This window comes from Crotalus tigris, unplaced genomic scaffold (genome assembly GCF_016545835.1).
Source record: "Crotalus tigris isolate CLP2741 ecotype Arizona unplaced genomic scaffold, ASM1654583v1 scf7180000018464.579312, whole genome shotgun sequence".
Taxonomy (NCBI): domain Eukaryota; kingdom Metazoa; phylum Chordata; class Lepidosauria; order Squamata; family Viperidae; genus Crotalus; species Crotalus tigris.
The window spans coordinates 35,592-56,994 of NW_024097020.1; the positions used below are offsets into that span (position 1 = coordinate 35,592).

The 21,403-nt window shown below is 36.8% G+C and overlaps 1 protein-coding gene across 2 annotated transcripts in view; it reads left to right on the forward strand.

Annotated features, from left to right (window-relative positions):
• The first annotated feature begins 271 nt into the window (after positions 1-271).
• The window catches only part of MAMDC2 (MAM domain containing 2), a 49,617-nt gene continuing 28,485 nt past the window's right edge, over positions 272-21,403 (forward strand). The window contains exons 1-2 of one of the 2 annotated variants that reach the window (XM_039352639.1): positions 272-1,157; positions 2,058-2,174. In XM_039352639.1, coding sequence (XP_039208573.1) covers positions 1,127-1,157; positions 2,058-2,174 — 148 coding nt within the window. In that variant the 5' untranslated portion in view covers positions 272-1,126. The remainder of the gene's footprint in view (positions 1,158-2,057; positions 2,175-21,403) is intronic. The other variant, XM_039352638.1, reaches the window with a different exon arrangement.

The following is a 21,403-nucleotide window of genomic DNA, read 5'->3' on the forward strand; positions in this document are numbered from 1 at the left end:
CTCGACTTATGTCCACAATTGAGCCCATTTCTGTTGCTAAGCGAGATATTTGTTAAATGAGTTTTACCCCATTTTATGACCTTTCTTGCCACAATTGTTAAGTTAATCACTGCAGTTGTTAACATGGTGGTTAAATGAATCTGGCTTCAGCATTGACTTTGCTTGTCAGACGGTCACAAAAGGTGATCATATGACCCCAGGACATGTGAGCTAGTTGCCAAGCATCTGAATTTTGATCATGCAACCATATCGATGCTGCAATGGTCTAAGTGTGAAAAACGGTCATAAGTCATATTTTTCAGTGATGTTGTAAGTTTGAATGGTCACTAAACGAAGTGGAAGTTGAGGACTACTTGTACAGTGTTTTAGGAAGGCTGAAATGCTGTATCTTGGGTTTGGGTCAGTGCCACTTGTGACTCTAGATTTATGTCCTCCTCCCCTTCTGCTTTATAGATCCGTCCTCAAACTGCATGTCCTGAGGCAAGGAAGGGACCCTACCAAGTCCTGAGAAGGGTGTTACCAGAATTCCTCAAAGTTGGCATCCGGGTTCGCCCCCAAGGCTCGGTCCTTCGTCTGCTATCCTACGCACCGTGATGGCTTGTAACATCCTCTGGGCTTCACACCCAGGAGCACCAGCGGTTCTGCGGATTTGAAGTCCCCCTCCGACCGCTCCAACCCGGTGCGGGACACGGAAAGCGGCGGCGGAAAGGCCAGCGGCCGCCGCCGCCTTGAGGCTCCCCTAGGAACTGGGAGCGTTTTCTTCGAGCCGAGCGGATTCCCGCCCGCGCGTCCCTGGAAGCTGTTGCCAATGGCTGAGCGAGGAGGAGAAGAAGGCTTACTCCGCGTGGAGACCGCGGGGCTTCCCTCACGGATCTTCTTCTGTTGCTTTCAGCAGCCCGTCCCTCCCTCGGAGCTGGCGGACTGCCTCCGAGGCTGTCCAAGCTCAGCCCCTCCGTCCCTCCCCCAGGGCTGCTGCTTAGCCTCGGCTGCTCGAGGCTTCTAAGGCATTCATTGGCATTGCGCGAGCCTCGTTGCCAGCGCCTTCGGCCCCTCGAGGCGTGAGATTAGCTGCGCGGTGCCCCCCGAGCTGCTTTGTTCTCCTCATCTCCTCGCTCCCGGCGCGGCTATGATCTTGCGTTACCTTTTCGCCGTGCAAGGTAAGGCGGTGGCGGCAGAGAGGAGGAGGCGATGTCTCGGTTCTTGCACCTGGAACAGCTTTGGGGGGTGGGGTGGCTTTTTGTGCTCGCTTTGCGGCGAAAACGATAAAAAGCTTCGGCGACAAATGAATTGAAGCAGAAGCTATATGAACTGTAGTCTGACAGATGGACGGAAACGTATTATGAGAGAATAGTACGAACGCCCCCATTGTTTGGGGCGGGGAGGGGACTACCAGAAGGAAAGGTCCAGAGACAACTGTGAGACAGAGAAAGTGATAATTGCATAGACTAGAGAGAGGGACCGTTCACAAAAAATGGGTGTGTCATAGAAACATAGCGTGTGTCTCACGTGTCTGACAACCTGGTCTCTGTTGAACCTCCTAATTCTGTAGTGAAGTCTGTACTTATGATTTCTTTGCTCTAGATTTAGGATAAGCATCTTTAGGTCTTTAAGAGATACATTAGGGAGATGAACTTATTTTTGGATATTGCATTTCCCAGATTTTTTTTTCCACTGGGTCAAGACAGCTTTTCCCATAGAAAATACAGTGGGTCGTGACTGATAAAGACATAAAGGATATTGACGGAAGAGTAGATGTATGAATCTTGCAATTACTGGGTCTTGTAATAGATTTTTAGAGTAGCAAATGAGATGAAATTTGTATTGGAATCTGGTGTAACTCTGTTGTATCTGTATCACTGGGAGGTGATCTTGGTAATTGTTAGACTGCTACTACAGTTTTTATTGCTTCTACTGCAGGAATGCAGTTGATTTCCATTGAATTAAGTCAAAGGCTGCTCTGTACTTACTTTCCTGAAGCGCACATTTTTCACAGACTCCCTTTCACAACTGGTCCACTTTCTTTATGTTGCAAACTAAGCCAGTTTTGTCCTCTTTAGTTTTGCAGTTAGCCAGAGCCCTGGAATCATACTCTGCTGGCTCTTGTGCCTTTGAAGACAGCGCTTGTGGCTATGAAACGGACATCATGACTCTCCCATGGATTTTGAATAAGGAAGGTGAGTGTTTTTTTTCCTAGGGTCACCCGAAGTTTGTTTTCTTAAACCACATTTTCATAGTAATACCAATTAACACTGTGTTATCTTTTCCTTAGTTTTTAGATGTTTAAAAGGCTGAATTTCCATCTACAGACTTAGTTACAAGCCAAATTAAAAACATATGTCATTGGCTTTTTGCACCCTCCCAGCCCCCACACTCTTACTGACTTAATGACTTACTTGAATTTTAATTATTTCAGAAATTCTGTGGGGTCTGTCTATAAATATTTAAGCATTTTATCAGTGTCTCAAGCAGAGATGCTGATATGTTTGTAGTAGACAGGATGTCTTGTTTCTTTCTGATAAAGAATATCTGTGAATATAGAATGTTCCACATTTTTTTGTCTTCTGTTTAAAATATGGGGGAGGAGATGATATAAGACAATATTTGTTAAACTTTCTGCTCTCAGGACCCCTTTTTACTTTTAAAAATTATGGATGATCCCAAAATAGCTTTTGCTTGTATGGGTTATATAAATAATACATTTTTAAAAGCTAACATGCATTTGTAATATATATATAATATTTACTGAAATAACAATATTAAACTCATTAGATATTTACATATTTTTCATGAAAAAAATCTTTATCTTTCAACAAACAGAAGAATGAGAAAATGACATTATTTTAAATTTTTGCAGATATCTTCAATATCTGACAAATAGTTTTGATTTCCTAAGAATGTGTTGGGTAATCCCTACAGATCCTTGGGCCTTTAAGACAGATTGACATAAAAGATTATAAAAAGCCTTAGATTCTGGAAAACGTCCCCAGGAAGATTTGACAATCAGTATGCTTATACTGAATTGTATATTTCTTGCCTTGGCTGCCCAAGTGAACCTTACCAAGAGCAAGTGGTTGTGTGTTTTAGGCCCCACAAGTCCTAGAAACATTACCGCGCTTGTAACTTGGGGGTGTTCCTTGTCTCACAGCTCCTGTATGAAAAGACAAAATGGCCTTTACCTTAAATTCATTTCTGAATCTGGGAACCTGCTCATGGTCACTCATATCTTATCTCCTAAATGGATTATAACTTGTGGTACATAGGGCTGTCCTTGACTACCATCCATAAGCTTCAATTGGTCCGAAATTCAGTGTCATGAATATTTATTTATTTATTTATTTATTTATGAGACTTATATACCGCTTTAAGTGCAAGCACTCTCTAAGCGGTGTACACCAGTAAGCAATGTATATATATATTTACATTGCCCCCAACAATCTGGGTCCTCATTTTACCTACCCCGGAAGGATGGAAGGCTGAGTCAACAATAATTATGGATGCTTCTTGTTACACTTCACTCAATAAGCTAGACCTGCTCCCTATAGGCCTCTAATGCAATGGAAGTCTTGGTTATCATCTATAAAGCTCTACATGACATAGGACAAGGTTATTATGAACCACCTTCTCCCAAGGTTATTTGCCTTTTTAACACATTTTGACAGGGAGGATACATTCCGGATCCCTTCTCTGAAACCTTATATAACCCATAAATAACTTCTCCGTGGTGGCTCCTGCCCTTTGGAACTGGACCTCTAATATATAGTCCCTTTAGAAAGACCTGGGCATGAGGGTAAAGATGAATCGAGTTCTTATTTGTTGAGATATATTTTAATCCTGATCTCCATTTAATTGTTTTAATTTGCTTTAATGATGTTACTTTTCTTCTGTATGTTGTTTAATTATTTTGGGTGTCATCCAGAGTCAGATTGTTAAGAGCTGGATGACTATCTAAATATTACAAACAAACAAACAAACTCATTCATTCAAGGAACTGGCAGAATCAACATGTAAAAGGAAGGTATTTTTCTTTTTTAAGTGCATAGGGGCAGAGGACTTAAGAGCAACCATGTTGCTTTCTTTTTATCTGCTTTAGAGCCTCTTCTCAGCATCACTTATACTTACATAACTGAAAGCAATTTCTCTATGCACAGCACTCTACAGAAATCTCTTCTACCAGTAGTTTTTGCAAAAGCTACTGGAAAAGGCTTCAAGGCCACATTCTCCTTTTGGTGTTCTCTAGTATTTATCAAAGCTAGAAGATGCTTCTGTGCAAGCAATGTATTTTTGTCAAGGTAAGAGACATGGGGAAGCTCAAACAAATTTATTGAGGAAAGTTGTCTTTCTGTTTTGTCTAGGGCAGGGGTAGGCAACCCAAAACACTTAAAGAGCCACTTGGACCCATTTCCCACCAAAAACAAAACACTGGGAGCCGCAAAACCATTTTGATATCTAAAATGAAGATAACACTGCATATATCCTTTTTTACCTTTATTATAGGTGTGTGTGTGTTTGTGTGTGTGTGTTTGTGTGTGTGTATGTGTGTGTGTGTGTATATATATATGTATATGTATATGTATGTATGTATGTATACACACACACACACACACACACAGGTAAAAAAAGGATATATGCAGTGTTATCTTCATTTTAGATGTCAAAAGGGTCTCTCTCTCTCTCTCTCTCTCCCTCTCTATCTGCCCTTGGTCTGCCACTCCTCTTCCCCCGCTCTCTTTCTTTCTCTCTCTCTCTTTCCTCTCTCTCTCCCTCTCTCTCCCTCTCTCTCTCTTTCTCTCTCTCTCTTTCTCCCCCCCTCTCTTATCTGCTGCTCACCTGACAAGCTTCAGGCTGTTGTCCAACAAGATCAGGGGTAGGCAACCTCATCTCTTTTATGACTCATGGACTTCAACTCCCAGAATTCCTGAGTCAGCCTAGCTGGGCTAGCTAGCTCTCTCCTGCCCTTCCTGCTTCCTGCTGAGAGAGCAGCAAAGGGAGGAGCTCCGCCCAGTAAGCTTTTCAGCTCCTCGGAGAACACTGTGAGTGCACTCTCTTTTACACATACACACACACACACAACACACACACACACACACAGAGAGAGAGAGAGAGAGAGAGAGAGAGAGAGAGAGAGAGAAGCAGGGAAGCGCAATTCCTCTCTCTGTCTCTGTCTCTCTCTACAAAGGCAGAGGAGGCTGGGAACCGCAGGGGAAGGCTCAAAGAGCCGCATGCGGCTCCGGAGCCGCAGGTTGCCGACCTGTGGTCTAGGGAATCATATTGTAAAGTACTTCAAGTTGAGTCTAAGTTGCTCAGCCTAGGACTACCATCTATCCATCTATTCCTACACTATCTATTCATCCTACATATTGGTTTTATTTTTTTTAAAGCACAATTTTCTATTTGCTAGGTTAGTCTATTAGCCAGTTAATGCAATACAATTGTTATATCCCATGCTTCTTTCAGCAGTGGATTTAAAAAGCAGAGGGGAGACCCTTGAAGTACCCCACATAGTAAGATCTAGATCTAGACCCTTCCTCTTCCCATCATCACCAATGGGAACCAGCCCTGGAAGGAGAACAATAACTACAAAACAGCTCCCCAAACCCTTCAGCTAGTTCAGATGTATACTATGGTCAGTGTTGTTAAAGACTGATAAGAGGTCAAGGAGATCCAGGATGAATTCATCTCTCCCATCCTGAGCCAACCAGAGGTAATCAAGCACAATCAAAGCTGTGTCTTACTGTATCCTAGTTTGAAACATGACTAAAAGGGGTCCATATAATCTGCTTCCTCCAAAACACTTTGGACCTGTTGGCTAACCACCTTCTCAAAAAAAAAAAAAACCCTAAAGAAGGAAGATTGGAATTTAGATAAAATAGTCCAGCTCTGCATGATCCAAAGATGTTCTTTTGAGGAGAGACAACCCAGTACCTCTTCTATAGTTTTCCACTGGAAACTCAGGCATGGGCTACCAGTCTGGAGGCTTGACAAAGCAGGAGGGGCTTGGATCAAAAACAAAAGTAGATATATCATAGAAACATACATATTTTTCCTATAAACTAAGTTTTAAAGGATGCTCAGACTTGCTCCTAGATTTCTTCCAGTGGCTCCCTAGGCATATCTTCTGCTATTTTTATCCAGCAGAGGTCCTCAATAAACCAAGGGCACATCGGGTCTGTTGCAGGAAAGATGGTGCAATCCAGCCTAAAGCCTACTTGTTGCCTCACTCTAAGCAGCAACCCAAGCCCTGTTCCTTCCAAAACCTAATTGGAACCAAGAGGTGTCTGGGAGTCTAGTCTTCCTGCAGTGGGTGATGGTGCTGTGATAAAAAGACAGAAAAGGGACTGATAATAATATCTTCCAATTCCATATTATCACCACTCTAAGACAACAGCCAAGTTTAGTGTATGACTCCCCTTCCCCCTGGGTCATTTTTGTAATAAATTGGTGGTCGTGGTGGCCATAATATCTTGGTTGACTATACAGAATTATTAAATATGTTTTTAAAAAGGATGGGCCTTGTATTCTGATGTTCTGTCCATACTGTTGATTTTTATCATCCTCCTGTGGAAGCCACTGATTGAATGGGGCATTTAGATTATTGAATTCAATCTTATGATCCATGCGGCAATCCAAAACATTCATAACAGATAGCTGTTCAGCTTCCTTTGCTTGCACACATCTAGTTCACTGTTTCCTTGGTTACCAGTTCTAATACTGAATTGTTCTTATGATTAAAATCTCTTAATATTCATCAGGAATTTTGTCTTATTCCTTGGCAGTCACCAGCATTTCTCTATTTAGAAGCCGGCTACTAACATTGCCACTTTCCTATTTGATTTACAATATTTATATACTTCCTTTGCTAGACTGAAAACAGTCTTTTAGGGATGTTCTGCTGATATTTCACAGGCCACACCCCTGGTTAACATGCAGTTAGTGTTATTGTTCATGGGGCCTAGTGATCACATGGAATGAGTACATATGGCTCCTTTCAGAGGGACAACATTCAGAAAACTAATATGTATTGTTCCCATCCACAGGAAAGGAATCCTACATGCATATATGTACCTCCACATGAAAGTTTATTTTTTACAAATTACAAATCATTAAGTAAACAGCTGATGTGCATGTTTTTATTGTGGCTTATAAAAATAAGGATGATTTATAATTATATAAATTAAAGCCAGTTGAAATATTTTATAAAATAAATGGAAAAATTAGTCTGAGAACAAGAATTTGAAGAACAGGATTAATTTAGAAAAAGCTGGATGGAATAGGAAAACTTTTCATTTGCTTCTGAAAATAAACATTCTAAAATCATTAGTAGACATTCTGTAGAAGAGTAATCCAAAATACCAGTGCTCTTGAGAAAAGCCTTGCTCCAAATAAATGATAATCTCGATCTCATAAAGATTCAAATCTTGGATAAATAAGAAATAGGTAAAAATAAAGTGTTTAATATTTTAAAATAAGTTACTGTTTTATTGTTCACATTTGAAAATGGGATAGTAAATCTTATTCTTTAAGGAAATGCTACTTTCCTTTCGAAAAATGCAAGCTGAAAGCTCATTTGCTTTCATTATATTAGAATAGGGGTGTCAAACTGCCGGCCTGCGGGCCAGATGCATCATGCCGAAACTGCGCCCACCCCATTGCCTTATGAAAGGCTAAAATGTTTTGTCTTTTAAACAGTGTGGGATAACTCCTTATGGTTTTATGGGAGCATCTCATGGACTATTGTTGGAAATAGGATTCTACATTTGATGGAGTTTTTGTCTGAAGTGATTAAGAGGAGAGATTTTTAATGTTCTTGAAGAATTAACTCATGATGACCTTAGTGTGCTTTAGAATTGTATAATTTGATTCATTGCCAAGGAACACTCTGGATTGTGTGGACTTCAGCTGTCTAAATTGACAGCAGTAATCCTACTGGCTGTGGAATTCCTGGCATTGGTCCACATATATGATGGGCAACCCATGTTAGGGATGACTGCTTATGTACTATATTCTGCCTGCATTAAAAAAAATACTTCTGGTTATATTGCATCTATAATTGCTCTATAGAGTGCAGCACATGTGGGTAACTGATAGACTCTATGTTTTGTTCAGCTGTTCACCATGGGGCTTAGAGGCCTTTTTACCTTTTTACTCAGATGATCAGTTTCAGCTGGGTGATGAAGAAAAGGTAATTTTGGTAGCATTATTAGCAGCGATGTAATAAGGTTTGCAGTTTATATAGCTGAAGTGAGTGTGTCAGCATTACTGATGACATGCTTGTGTGTATATAGTCCAAAACATGACATGTATACTATCCCTTAGTATGTGATGATATTTTATGAAATAAGTTGTGGTATAATACAGAGATGATACGCTTTCTTAGAAATAAAAGTAGCTACCCATTTCAACTTTGAGTTCACTCATTTAAAACAAATTTTTGGACATGCAAAAGAATAAAAATCTTGTTTTATTTTTCCAGATACTAAATAATATTTTTTATTTAGTAGTATCTTTGGTTGCAGTTTGATTTATTGCTGCTAGTCTAGTGACTGACCTGAAGATTTGTGCTTGAATAGCACCAATGAATCATAGAACAGCTGTACAGTATGTGATGAACAGTACAATAATCCAGTTAAATCAGCATGACATACTATCAGAGTTTTCTGTGCTTTTGAGTAGTATTTTGTGCTGCAGTATTTTTTGTATTAACTGTTTTGATTTGGCACAGTTAAGCTTCTGTCATTCAGAATTTTTTGGGGAGGGGGGAAACTCTTAGAATTGGCTTAGAAACCTGATTTGATAAGACAGTTATATTATTAATTCATTTCATAAGTAAGAGCTCTCAGTATTTCTTATTATAACCATTGTTTTTCATAATTAGAACTGCCATAAATCGTTCCTTGCTGCTAAAAAATTCTTGAAAGCATTTGAATCAAATTTTCTTTAGATTAAAAATCACTGAGGAGAATATTTATCTTCTGAGCTGAATATATGGATATATTCCTATATAATATATGGAAAACTTATTTCAGTGAAAGAATCTTATGTTACTCTGGACAACTACCAGAGTTCATAAGAATAACAAAATAGGAACCACTTTTGTAAGATTCTGAAGTACTTCTAAAAATTTGTAATACAGCCTTTTCTTTTTTAAAAGAAGAAATCAAAGACTTTCAATTTTAATTTTCAATTATGGAGCACCATGCAAATAATACAGTGCCTAAATTACCTCCCATTCATGTGCAGAATATTTCCTATTGCACCAATTACAAGTGGGTTTCCTCCTCCTCCTCCTCCTCCTCCTTCTCCTCCACCTCCACCTTCCTTATCTCTTATATTTAGCTTAGCCAGTGAACATCTATATTTGACAGCCTTTCTCCTTCTCAACATGTTCATATACTGAATGGAATTATACTGTTTAAACTGAGCTACATTAGGTCAGTGAAATCACTGAGTGCAGATTGGCTCAGTTTATTGCAACTTTGTTCTGTTTTCCTTTTTAGGTAGTAGTTTTATTGGTAGATGCCTATCTGATCTAGCAACAAGATGCTAAGTAAGTGCTGCAGAATAGACTTTTTGGTCATGTCATATTTATTTCTTAAAAGTTAATAAGTAGTGAAATGTTTAAGATGTTAGTATGCCAACACATATGGCATTAATATATGGCTCTATTTGGGAATACACTTTAGGCAGTGTGCAAAAAATTAATAAATACAGGATAAACAATTTAATAAAATAAAAATAGTGCTGCAATTTCAATATTATAATATTGAAATATTTCTTAAAAAGAGATTTTGTCATTTGGAAAGAAGTATTAATATCAGGTTTGCTTACATAAAATGATTTTGACCAGCCTTTTAAAATGAACAGTTTGAAGTTAACTTACAGAATACAGATGCTCTTAGGCATTTTTTTTTCCAGTGATATGTTTGCATAATCAATGCTTAGAAACATTGTGTTTTGTTGGGCCAATCTTGGTTCTGAAAGATTCTAAGGTGATATAATGTTTCCTCTCTTTTAAAAATAGTTTATAAATTATTTGATAAGGTTATTTTTGTTAGGATTTAAATAATAAATTTGCACTTAATTATATTCCACTCCTTCATTAAACAGGTAACATTAAAACATAAACAAAATGAATAATGGGAATCTAGTAGAAGGTGTATATACGTTATATACCTTATTTATTACTTAACTATTAGATAATTCAAGCAGAGTTTACATAGCCTGTGTTAGTGGGGGGGGGGAGGGAAGGACTCAAAGAAAACAGGACAACAAGCATAAGAACAATGTTGAAACCCTAGCACTGGCAAAGGACTTCTAATCATCTTGCTTACTTGTAAACTAATGCAATAAATACTCCAGAAATGATGGATGGAAAGAAATGACTGTAAGGGATAAGCTTCAGAACCTCTGTTCAGTTGAGGGGGAAGGCATCTGGAAAGAGGGAATAGGAAAGCCAAACATCTCAATTTTAGAAATTAACAGAACAGAATTGGAAAGGACCTGGAGGTCTTCTAGCCCAACCCCCTGCTCAAGTAGGAAATCCTATACCATTCCAGACAAATGTTGTCCAATCTCTTTCTAAAAACCTTCAGCAATGATGCGCCCACAACTTCTGAAAGCAACTCATTCTACTGATTGTTGTCAGGGAATTTCTTCTTAGTTCTGGGCTGGATCTCCCTGTGATAAGTTTCCATCATTACTTCTTGTCTTACCCTCAGCTACTTTGGAGAATAGGTTGATTCCCTCTTCTTTGTGATAGCCCCTCAAATATTGGAAGACTGTTATGTCACCCCAGTCCTTCTCTTCGCTAGATTAGACATACCCAATTCCTGCAATTTTTCATCATGTTTTAGCCTCCAGCCCAATCATCTTTGTTGCTTTTCTCTGCACTTTTCCTAGAGTCTTAGTATTTTTTTTTATATCATGGTGACCAAAATTGGATGCACTATTCCAAGTGTGGTCTTACAAAAGCAGTATATAGTGGTACTAATACTTCACGTAATCTTGATAATATTCCTCTGTTGGATTCCTAGGACTGCATTGGCTTTTTTGGCAACTGCAGCACACTGCTGGCTCCTACTTAAGTGATTCTCCTCTAGATCTCCTAAATTCTTCTCACTGTTACTGTTCTCAAGCCAGGTACTATCTGTTCTATGCCTGTGCATTTGGTTTTTCTTGCCTAAGTGTAAAACTTTACTTTTCTCACCACAGAATTGCATTTTATTGGATAGGGCCTAGTATTCTGTTTAAGTCCTTCTGGATCTTGAGCCTAGTTTCTAAAGTATTTGCTTTTCCTCCTAGCTTGATATTATCTGTAAATTTGATGAGTTCCCCTTCTATGCCCTCATCTTTATAGATTATGAAGATGTTGAAGAGTACTGGACCTAAGACAGAGTCTTCTGGTACCCCACTGCATACTTAACTCCTGTAGATGTAGTTTCATTGAGTGTGATTTGTCAGCCAGTTATGAATCCATTTGGTGGTGATACTATCTATCCCACATTTTTTTATCTTACCAAGAAGGTTGTGGTCTACTTTGTCAAATGCCTTACTGATTCCAATTATATTATGTGCACAATATTTTGCTGGTCCACTATTTTAGAGATGTATGACAGCTTCCCAAGTCAAGTTTTCAGAACAGTCCTTTTTGCTATATTTTGCTGCATTTTACTTGATTCATTGTTGAGAGCTATGTCAGATTATATTGAATCAAAGGAACTTGCCCAGACAATCTTACAATATTAGCCCTATATTTGTAACAATACTTTAGAATCAGCATATTTTCATGAACTCAGTGTAAAATTAAAAATCTGTTTGGAAATCTTAACACATGTCTTTGTAGAAGCAGCACGATCTGATAGAAAAGGGAATTTCTCACATACAATATTATAACTTTGCCTCTGGAACCTTTCACTGTTTGCCTATCTTATCATGAATGCATACTGTCAGCTTTTAAAAAATATTTTTCTTTAGGAGTGTGCAGCTATTTTTTGACATGTTTGATTTGGCAACTGTAGACTAGAAAGACTTCGATGGATTACTTTGGAGGCAAAGCAACTGCCTTTTCTCACCAAATTTGTTGTCTTATGCTGACAAATCTTTATATAAAATATGATCTCTGATCTTCTGTAAGTGGTTTGGTATACTGTATTAGGAAATTCATAAATCATAAAAGTTATGATTTCCATTTGCAGCACTTTAGTAAAAATTAATGGTTCTTTAAAATGTATAGTTCTGCGTTGCTAAAATAAAATAACCTGAATATTTTGGAATATGCAGTTTTTTAGTAAAAATATTTTAAAGTTCTGGGGAAAAAAACTGGGAAAGGGGAAATCCATATTTGTGCCTCACATAATTTCCATAAGTGGTTACTGTGGTGGAAGAGATGAGAACACTGCAACACACAGCTTTTTAGCTATATTTTAGTTGTGATGTCTTCAATGAACTGAAAATCATCACATTATTGTGTCTAGTTACAGTTCAGCTGAAATGATAGTTTAGTTGGGACTCTTGCTTTGAAAATTTATGAATGTATGATGAACAGCAGGAAAATGACCCTGCTAATGGAGCTGACAAGAGGAATAAGGGCTTTGTTTTATAAAAGGGTAGAAGAAAACAATTTTCAAGTTTTAGGACTTCTATGAAAGTAATTACCTGATTGGCAACTTTTGGTATTTTGAAACTGAATCTGGGCAATAGAATTACATTGGGAAGACAATATAATAATAAAAAAACTACAGCTTACATTGCCAAAATCCTTTTATTCCCAGTAGTGTTGCACTTCTTTTTATAGAGATGTATTAATCCACTTGACTATGTCATCCATCATCTTTTGAAAAGCAGGTGTGCTATTTAAATTGTGGAACAAATAGACCCTGAAATAATTTTGTGGGAGGTGGGCCTATAGAGGAAGCAGGCCTCTTCCTTATTATTCACTCCTATTATGAATAGAAGAAAGTTTGGCTTTATTTTGCCACTGATTGCACTGGGGGTAGGTTCTCACCCATCAGTAATCAGACAAATTGTTTTGATTAGTTTTACCCTTGTAAGGTTTCTGTGAGAATCCAAACATTAGGTTCAGCTTATTGTGTGAACTGAGAAACATCAATTCAGTTAAGTCCAAAGTAAAATGATCATATTTAATATGTTGTGCAAATGCAGACAGAAACTATTCACACAGCATGCTAATAAGTTCATCCTCCTAGCAGATGAAGGTAGGAGGGGAAAAAAAAAACCCTTGAAAAGAATTTCTCAACTCCTGGCCCTGGTACAGTGTTGGCAGTTGGGTAGGAAAAAGTTGACAAGAAGTTCAGATGAACCAGACAATTGGCTGGTGCAAGCCCTAAGCCAGGTCATTGTAATGGTAAATCAGATATGACAGCTGCAAACAGAAATAAGATAAGAAAAAGGAAAAGGTACAAATACTGCACTTAAAGCTAATGCAGTAAAATGCTGATGAGACTAGTAAATCCCAGTAAAAAAAACCCAATATCTAGTTCTAAAATATAAAACCTGGACAAATCTTATTCAGTTGTGGAGTTAATGTTTAAAAGAAGAATTTTTCTTTTTGTTTGGCAATTATCACATAGATGCAGAGGATAATTTTCCATGTGAATTTTTTAGGGTGTTTCTGTTACTCCTGATATGGAGATAATTGTGTCATAGTTTTCTTAGAATCATCAAATTAGTCATGGAGCATTGTTCTTTTCAATTTAATAATTTATATCGATTCATTGTAGAACATTCTAACATGCCAACACAAATAGAAAACTTTATTTTAGTGTATTTTATTCTTAATATTTATAAGCTTTGTTATATAACCAAAATGGTAAATCAGCATATAACATTACTTATCAGGAGATGTTTATTTCTATATATGAACATTAAAAGACCCTTAGCAGCATCAAAGTTACTTCTTGAAAGTATCCCAGAATTGGAAGGAGTACAGTGGGAGTTAGATGTAGGGCAACATTTTCCAATAGAACCATAAATACAAAATGATTCTAGGAGAAAATGTTATGTATATTTTTCTTTGATGCCAGTGTGTGATAGATTTGATAAAGCACATTGAGTATATTCTTGCGTCCCTTGCCAGATGCTTAGGAACAAGAGAATATTTATGAATATAATATTATGATGAAAATATTTCTTCCCAAACTTCAGTGTTTAAATAGATTAGTACAAGGTTTTATTTCAAGAGACAAAGCTGGTAAAGAAGATAAAATATTTTCCTTTTAACAATTATATTTTGAATATACTGTATTTGTGTAACACAAAATATCTCTGTCTGTACTCGGAGAAAAGAATTCCATTGCATACACAATTTTTAATGGCTGGAATACCCACACATTAAACCCAGCAATCCCAGCACACCCTATTGCAGCCATTAACCAAGGTTTATGGCTCAACAAAAGGGTACCCACCCCAATTGAAGCCTTCCAGGCTTGGTCCTCCCAGCCCTGAGTAAAGTAAGGGACTGCCTCTAACTCTCCACCCAACCACCTATTTCCCTCCTCCATCTATGCCCTTTTGACTCTTTTCACTCTGAAGCATTGGGCCCCAGGACTGCTTCCCATGTCCCAGGAAGTCTCAGTTGACATCTCATGACCTCACTGACTTAAGAAGCAATCCCATTCCTAATTGTGCTTGAAAGCTGAAAACTACCTTTATAATTTGATTGGTCCTATTTGTTTCTATAAATAGATGGAGGGGTATGCCATATTGTATTTTGCCTCAGTAAGATGTTTCAGGCCTGGATCCTAAGCGTATAAACAAGTGGTTCTACTTATATAAGTTAAATTAGGACTCATAGGTTGCAAGCCACAATAGCAGGTTTATCCAGTACTCTAAGCTTGTTTGTTTGTGTCAGAAGCATCACAATTAAAATAAGGCATACTTAAGGCTGCCATGAGGTCCTCAAATGTACATTGATTGGGGCACAAAGGGCAGGTATACATATGTATTATTGTCTGCATATCACCACAATCGCAAAGAGCAGAAGCAACTGGATAGCCCCATTTTTCAAAGTGTTTTTGGATCTTGTTGTGCAATGTGCTATTCTATCTGTAGTACTGTATCAGCAGCGCTCAGAACTTCTAGCTTGAGTGCCAGCAATAACATGCCAGAGTTCTATACACATTTGATACAGTACACAAACACTCACCTATGAATTTATAAAAGTATCTGTGGAGTTCATAAATTCAGTTCTGTGTATGATTACTTAGAAATAAATCAGACAGACTTTACTGGGGATTATTCCTAAGCAAGTGTGCACAGATTTGCTGCTCTGCAATAGCATGTCACTTTTAGTGATTCATAGATTGTTCTCATACAACTTCTTTTCTTTAGAGATTGTACATTTTGTTCCTTCACTTTTTACAGACCATTAGATGACACCATTATCAGTTCACTGAAGTCCATTGTTTCTGTTATCCTACTAGCTATTTATAAAACTTGATTTATGTGTTGCAAGGTGCCTTCATTGCAACTCATTTTTGGCTAATTGTAATGTCTCAGCTATGCCAAAAGCACTGTAATGGAGCACTCATGATATTCCCTGCAATCCCTCCTCTGTGCTGTGACCTATCAATTGGGCTAGTGCTCTTCTGAAAGGATGTGAAACCTTTGACCAAAGATAAGTCAGCAAGTGCAGAGGAAGGAAAGTGACTGGCACAAATATTTGTATAGTTCCTCCAACTTTAACTTGTGTTGCTCCTGCACATCTCTGATATATCAATTGGACAAGAGTTTTTTTTAATAGAATACTAAATCTGTGTTTTGAAAACAGGTACAACCTTGTGTCTAAAGGAAGCCTGCACAGATCTGACAAGCATGTGGGAAAGGACTATTAGGACAGTGTGCAGATAGATACATCTGCAGAAGTTGAATGTCCCAGCCTTGTAAAGGAATTCTCTGTAAAGAGTAAAGAAGATGACCTTGATGGAGATATGCAAGATTTGTAACAAAGATGAAAAACATTTTAAGTCCTCCGCAGACAGATAGCGTTTGTAAGCAGTCAGATAGACATCTTCCTCATTCAATGACATACAATATAAGCAGGTATAGGATAAATTAGACTTGCATGAATCTTTTATTTCAGCCAGATTGTTTTAGCAATTCTGTGGAGTTACAGTAGTTTATTGGGCTGGTCTATGTACTTGGGCTGGTCTCTGGATCCGGAAATAAAATTTGGGTGTGTCCAACTAAATTATAGAGCAAGAACATATAGACATTTTTGTGGTATCAAATAAGTAGTTAGTATCCTCCCCTTAGATCAAGACTTGGTAAGAAAACAGATCAAAGGCAATAGGGAGGCCCTGCTTTAACACGCACAAAAACAAGGGCCAAGGCACTTATAGTTACTTTTGAAGATTATATAGACTGTTTGCTCATTGCAGTAAACCTGCCTACTTTAAATCCATAAGAATATTGTTTTCTTATGAATGGATCAGATATTTCAAACCAAAATGATCATGGAGAACAGTACTCTGTGATCAGAAGCAGGCAGCACGCCCAAAGAAGCCTGAAGTGACCAATAGAAGGTAGGCAGATCCAACTCCTCAGTGTGTTTAGCAACCAGATGGTCAGTGAAGGGGTTAACAAACTCATAGAAAATGTTGCGTTTCAAGTAGAGGGAAACCAGCACAATGATTTGACTTGAAATACCTGAGATGTAGTAGAGAGAAGAAAGCTTTATATCCAATCTCCTCCCCCCTCCCCCAACAACCACTCTTTGAGGTGGGTTGGGGTGAGAGGGTGACTAGCCCAAGTCTTCCAGTGAGCATCTGTGGAGTAAAACCTGGGCATTTTTAATGCCAGTACAACATTGTGGCAACTGTACCATGTTGATTTTTCCGGCATGTTCGTGTCATGTTTAGGGACAAGTGAAAAACTCTTTAGAAAGCAGTGTTAGAAAGACCTCAGACATTTTATAAATCTGTGTATCTGAAGATGGTAACATTAGACATTCTGTCACCCACATACAAACATATGCAAAATGATGAATAAGCAGTTAGAACAAAAAAAGCTTTGAAAACAGACCACTTTTATATAATTTCCAAACATGCAGTACTGTTACTCTTCTCATCATTGCCATATGACAATTATAACAAAAGGTCCTTTTTAAAATAGAATTTACTATCATAACAATTCTGACTTAACACTTTATATAAAGTAAATGTTAACTATATTAAATAACAATCTGTAACTTTTATTTTCTTCAAACACTCCTATGTTTCCATTTAGAAAAAATGCACTTTCACTTAAGAGAAATTATGTACCTGCATAATAAATTCCACTTTTCCCATTAATATAATGATGGAACAACAGCTATTACTTGTAATTCTCTTATTTTACAATGCCATTCATCAACTGACTTAACTGGATTTAAATAATTGTGTCTAAGCTGGTTTACATAAAATAATAGTGATTTAAATGGAAAATTCATTTAGTCATAATTTTCATTTTATAAAAAATATTTTCACTATTTTATTGTAAACTCACCTCTTTAAGTAAGTGAAGTGCTTTAGAAAGTTGATTTTATCCATTCCATCTGCAGCTAAAAATAATCTTAATTATTCTGATGTGAAATTGAGTATGAAAAATCATGGCAGAGTCAGTAAACATACGCCAGAGAACAAGAGGAGATTTTGAAACTCAACTATTATGAAATGACTAGGAACCTCCAGAATTAGGATTCAATGGAAATCAGTTTATATTAAGTAAGTATCATGTAATCATATAATCTATTTAGTTTCGATGAATATATTATAGTAGATATATTGAGATTTCTGAAGTCTCAATATTTTGCAGAACATTATTTGGATAACTTTATGACACTTTCTCAGACACGAGACTTCTCTGGCTATATGAAAATATGTGGTGATCTTGCATAATAAAAAAATATTGCATAATTGAGTAACATGCAAAAAAATTAGCCAAAGTGATTAGTTAGATGCATAGACTGAGGAAAAGATACCAATGCTTCCATTTTAGTTTGGTAAAAAAGGCAAGTAAGAGGAAGTTATCATGCAGGTGGAGCAAATGGATAGAGAAATTTGCTGGTTTGGCTAAGTACTACAGTCCAGCACCATCCAATTAAGTTGAATAGTGGGGATTCAAAATATAAAGTTAAACTATAGAATTTCTTACCACAAAATATAATTATGGCCACCAACTTGTTATTTTAAAACAGTTTTCGGATAGTTTCTTGATTATAAATTTCTCCTCTAGCAGAAGTAAATACCAGTTACTGAAGAACATGAGTGGGCAGGATGATTTACTTGCTTATCCTGTCTGTGGGCATCCTGTCTATGGCCACTAAGGGGAAAAAAACTGCTGAAGTAAACACGTCTTCAGTTTACTCTTTCACAGTTTTTCTTGTAGTGTTATTTTTTCTTTTGACTATCTACTAGTATGCATATTCCACCATTTTCAGGAACCTGCTTAATAAAATTATAGTAATTTTACTATAGTAACTATAGTATGCTACAGTAAAATTATAGTAAGATGACAAGATATTGTAGTTTGGAGCTTCTGAGATTAACATAAAACATAATCAATGGTATACCATTAATTATGCTTTATGTTAATCTCAGAAGTTCCAAACTACAGTATCTTGTGGTCTTACTGTAAATTAATTTAAACGGCTAATTTTTAACAGATGAATATGTAAGTGTGGAGATAGGCCACCTTTTGTAGTTGGGAGAACAGTTGAAATTTTGACAGTATGTGGTGAGTGAATTCCTAAAATAATGACTGGAGCCTTGCCTATTCACAAAATGGCAAGACAAATCATAAAACCCATTTATCTTCTAGTGGAACTTTGTGAGCCCCAAAAGCATTGCTGCAAGGATAAAAACATTTTCGTCTCCTTTTCTTCCAAGCCATTAATAAAAAAAATATTTATTTATTTAAACCTTGCCTTTATTATTTTTACAAATAACTCAAGGCAGTGAACACATCCAGTATCTTCCTCCTTCTATTTTCCCCACAACAATAACCCTGTGAGGTGGGTTGGTCTGCCTTGAGAGAGAGTGACTGGTCCTAAGTCACCCAGCTGGCTTTCATGGCTAAGGTGGGACTTGAATTCATGGTCTCCCGCTTTCTGGCCTGGTGCCTTAACCACTAAAATTCTGTGTTTGAAGAGTACAGAACCAGGACCTGGTCCTTGTGGCATCCAGTTTGATCGCCCTTCAATTTGATGAGGAACCACTAGTAGACATTTTTACAGTATGATTTTTCAGCCAGCATTGTATCCATTTAATTGTCATGCCTTTCTATGCCCAGTTAATTAAGTTGCTAATCAATATGGTATGGAGTACTTTGTTAAATGTATTGTTGAAATCTTAATATATCGGTAGCCTAATAAGGAAGTTAAAAAAAAAAAGAGATATGGTTAGTCTGGCAAACTGTTTTTGACAAAGCAGTCCTCAGTTTGTGATAATTAGTACATTTTTTTTTCAAAATTGATATCTTTATAATTTGCATTTTTTTAGTATTGTGTCAAACTGCCTAGACTGTAATTTGCCCCTTTTTGAAGAAGAAATTTATGTTTTTCTCCATGTTTATTTGTTCAATGTATAAGTCACCTCAAAAGTATAGAATGTATTAAAACAATAACTCAGATTTATGTATGTATGTATATATTTATGCATGTATGTGTGTACAGTCATGTGAAAGAGAAAATACACTTTCTTTGAGTTCTATGGTTTTACGTATAGGACATAGTACAAATTATCTGGTCCTTAGCAGTTCTTAAAAGTAGGTAAATACAACCTCAGATGAAGAAGAACACATGACATATTACCCCATGACATTTATTTTACAAAAGTAAACCAAAATGAAGAAGACATCCCTCCCTCCCTCTGCTTTTGTGTAGCCACTGTGGTGTCCTTTTCTATTGCCCATTTTTTCCACACTGGAATTGTTTGTAATTTTATTTTTGGTACCATCCTGAGCTACTTTTCTCATTAGATTTTGGTGCAATGGCATCCTATTTATCATTGCTTTAGATTTATTATAATTTTTCTTAAAATTTGGTACTCCAACATCATCATATTTCCACTAATGTTCCTAATATTCCAGTTCTTCAATCAAGTATTTTCCCACTATTTGCTTTAATTTAAAAAAATATTTAAAAACAAGTCAGATGAGCATAGAATGCACAGGAAAAGACAGTCATGAATATGTATTTTCTATATAAAGTACAAACTCCCCACTCCCCCCAAGTTACATAAAATGTGTGCTTCAGTGTTATACCATTTGTTTCAGGTCAGATTCAAGGTTAATCTTGATTTACACTTGCAAATTTGTATTACCACAGTGATTTATTTTGAAAATAAATAGAATGTTTGCCCTCAGTAACTTTCCCAGAAATAGATGCTGTATACTTTTTAAAAAAATTTTCATTTGAATATCACACATCCCCTTACCATTGAAAGTAAGTAAGAGTTTGTAAAAATTGCTTTTTTCAAAATCTATTTCTAGTTACTATTTGGAATGAATATATTTGACAATTTGTTGACTTGGATAACAGCTGCCATAACAATTTTAAAATATATACATATACAAAGAACAATCAAATGTTCCCTTTTGGAGAGTAAGAAATAGCAAGCCAAAGAAATTAAGGCATGAATAATAAAAAAAAATGGAAATACACTTTGTCCAACTGTACTTTAAACTTCTACATACCTTTCTGCCCTTGCAAGCAAACTTCCTTGAAATATATTAATACAGAGGTCCCCAGCCTTTTGGGCACCAGGGACCGGTTCCGTGGAGAGAGGTTTTTCTGTGGATCGGATGGTGTATGGTTTTGTATGCTGCCTGCATCTCACGGATGGGGCTTTACTTGTTTGTGCGGCCCGGTTGCTGGCATACTGCGGCCCAGTACTGGACCATGGACCGGGGGTTGGGGACTCCTGTGTTAATACACTGCTTCGTATATTGGCGTTATCCTTTAAATGTCTTAACTATCTTTTTTTAGGATCTCATCAAGGTTTGGTCTGGAGACCAAGAATTTGCCATTATAATTAAATCATGGCAGTCGGGAGATACTTCATGTCATGTATACACTGATATTTAATAAATAAAAAATAATATTATCAAAATCCAATTTGCACTCCAGAATTAAAAAAAACCTTTACTAGTTCAGAATTATCCTCAGTACCTAGTCTTACGAAATGAACCTAAATATTATTCATATATTCAACAGCTGTAAAATAATTTACTTTAAAATTTAGAAACTTTAATTAAATGTATAATACATGATAAATGTATAAGAAATTTTAATCCTACAGGTTGTTTATGAAAAACATATATTATGAAATATTGTTATTTCTTTAACTCTTGCTTAATTATTTTAAATAATAAATAATAAATTAAAAAGTAGCTCGTAAGTCTGTTTAGT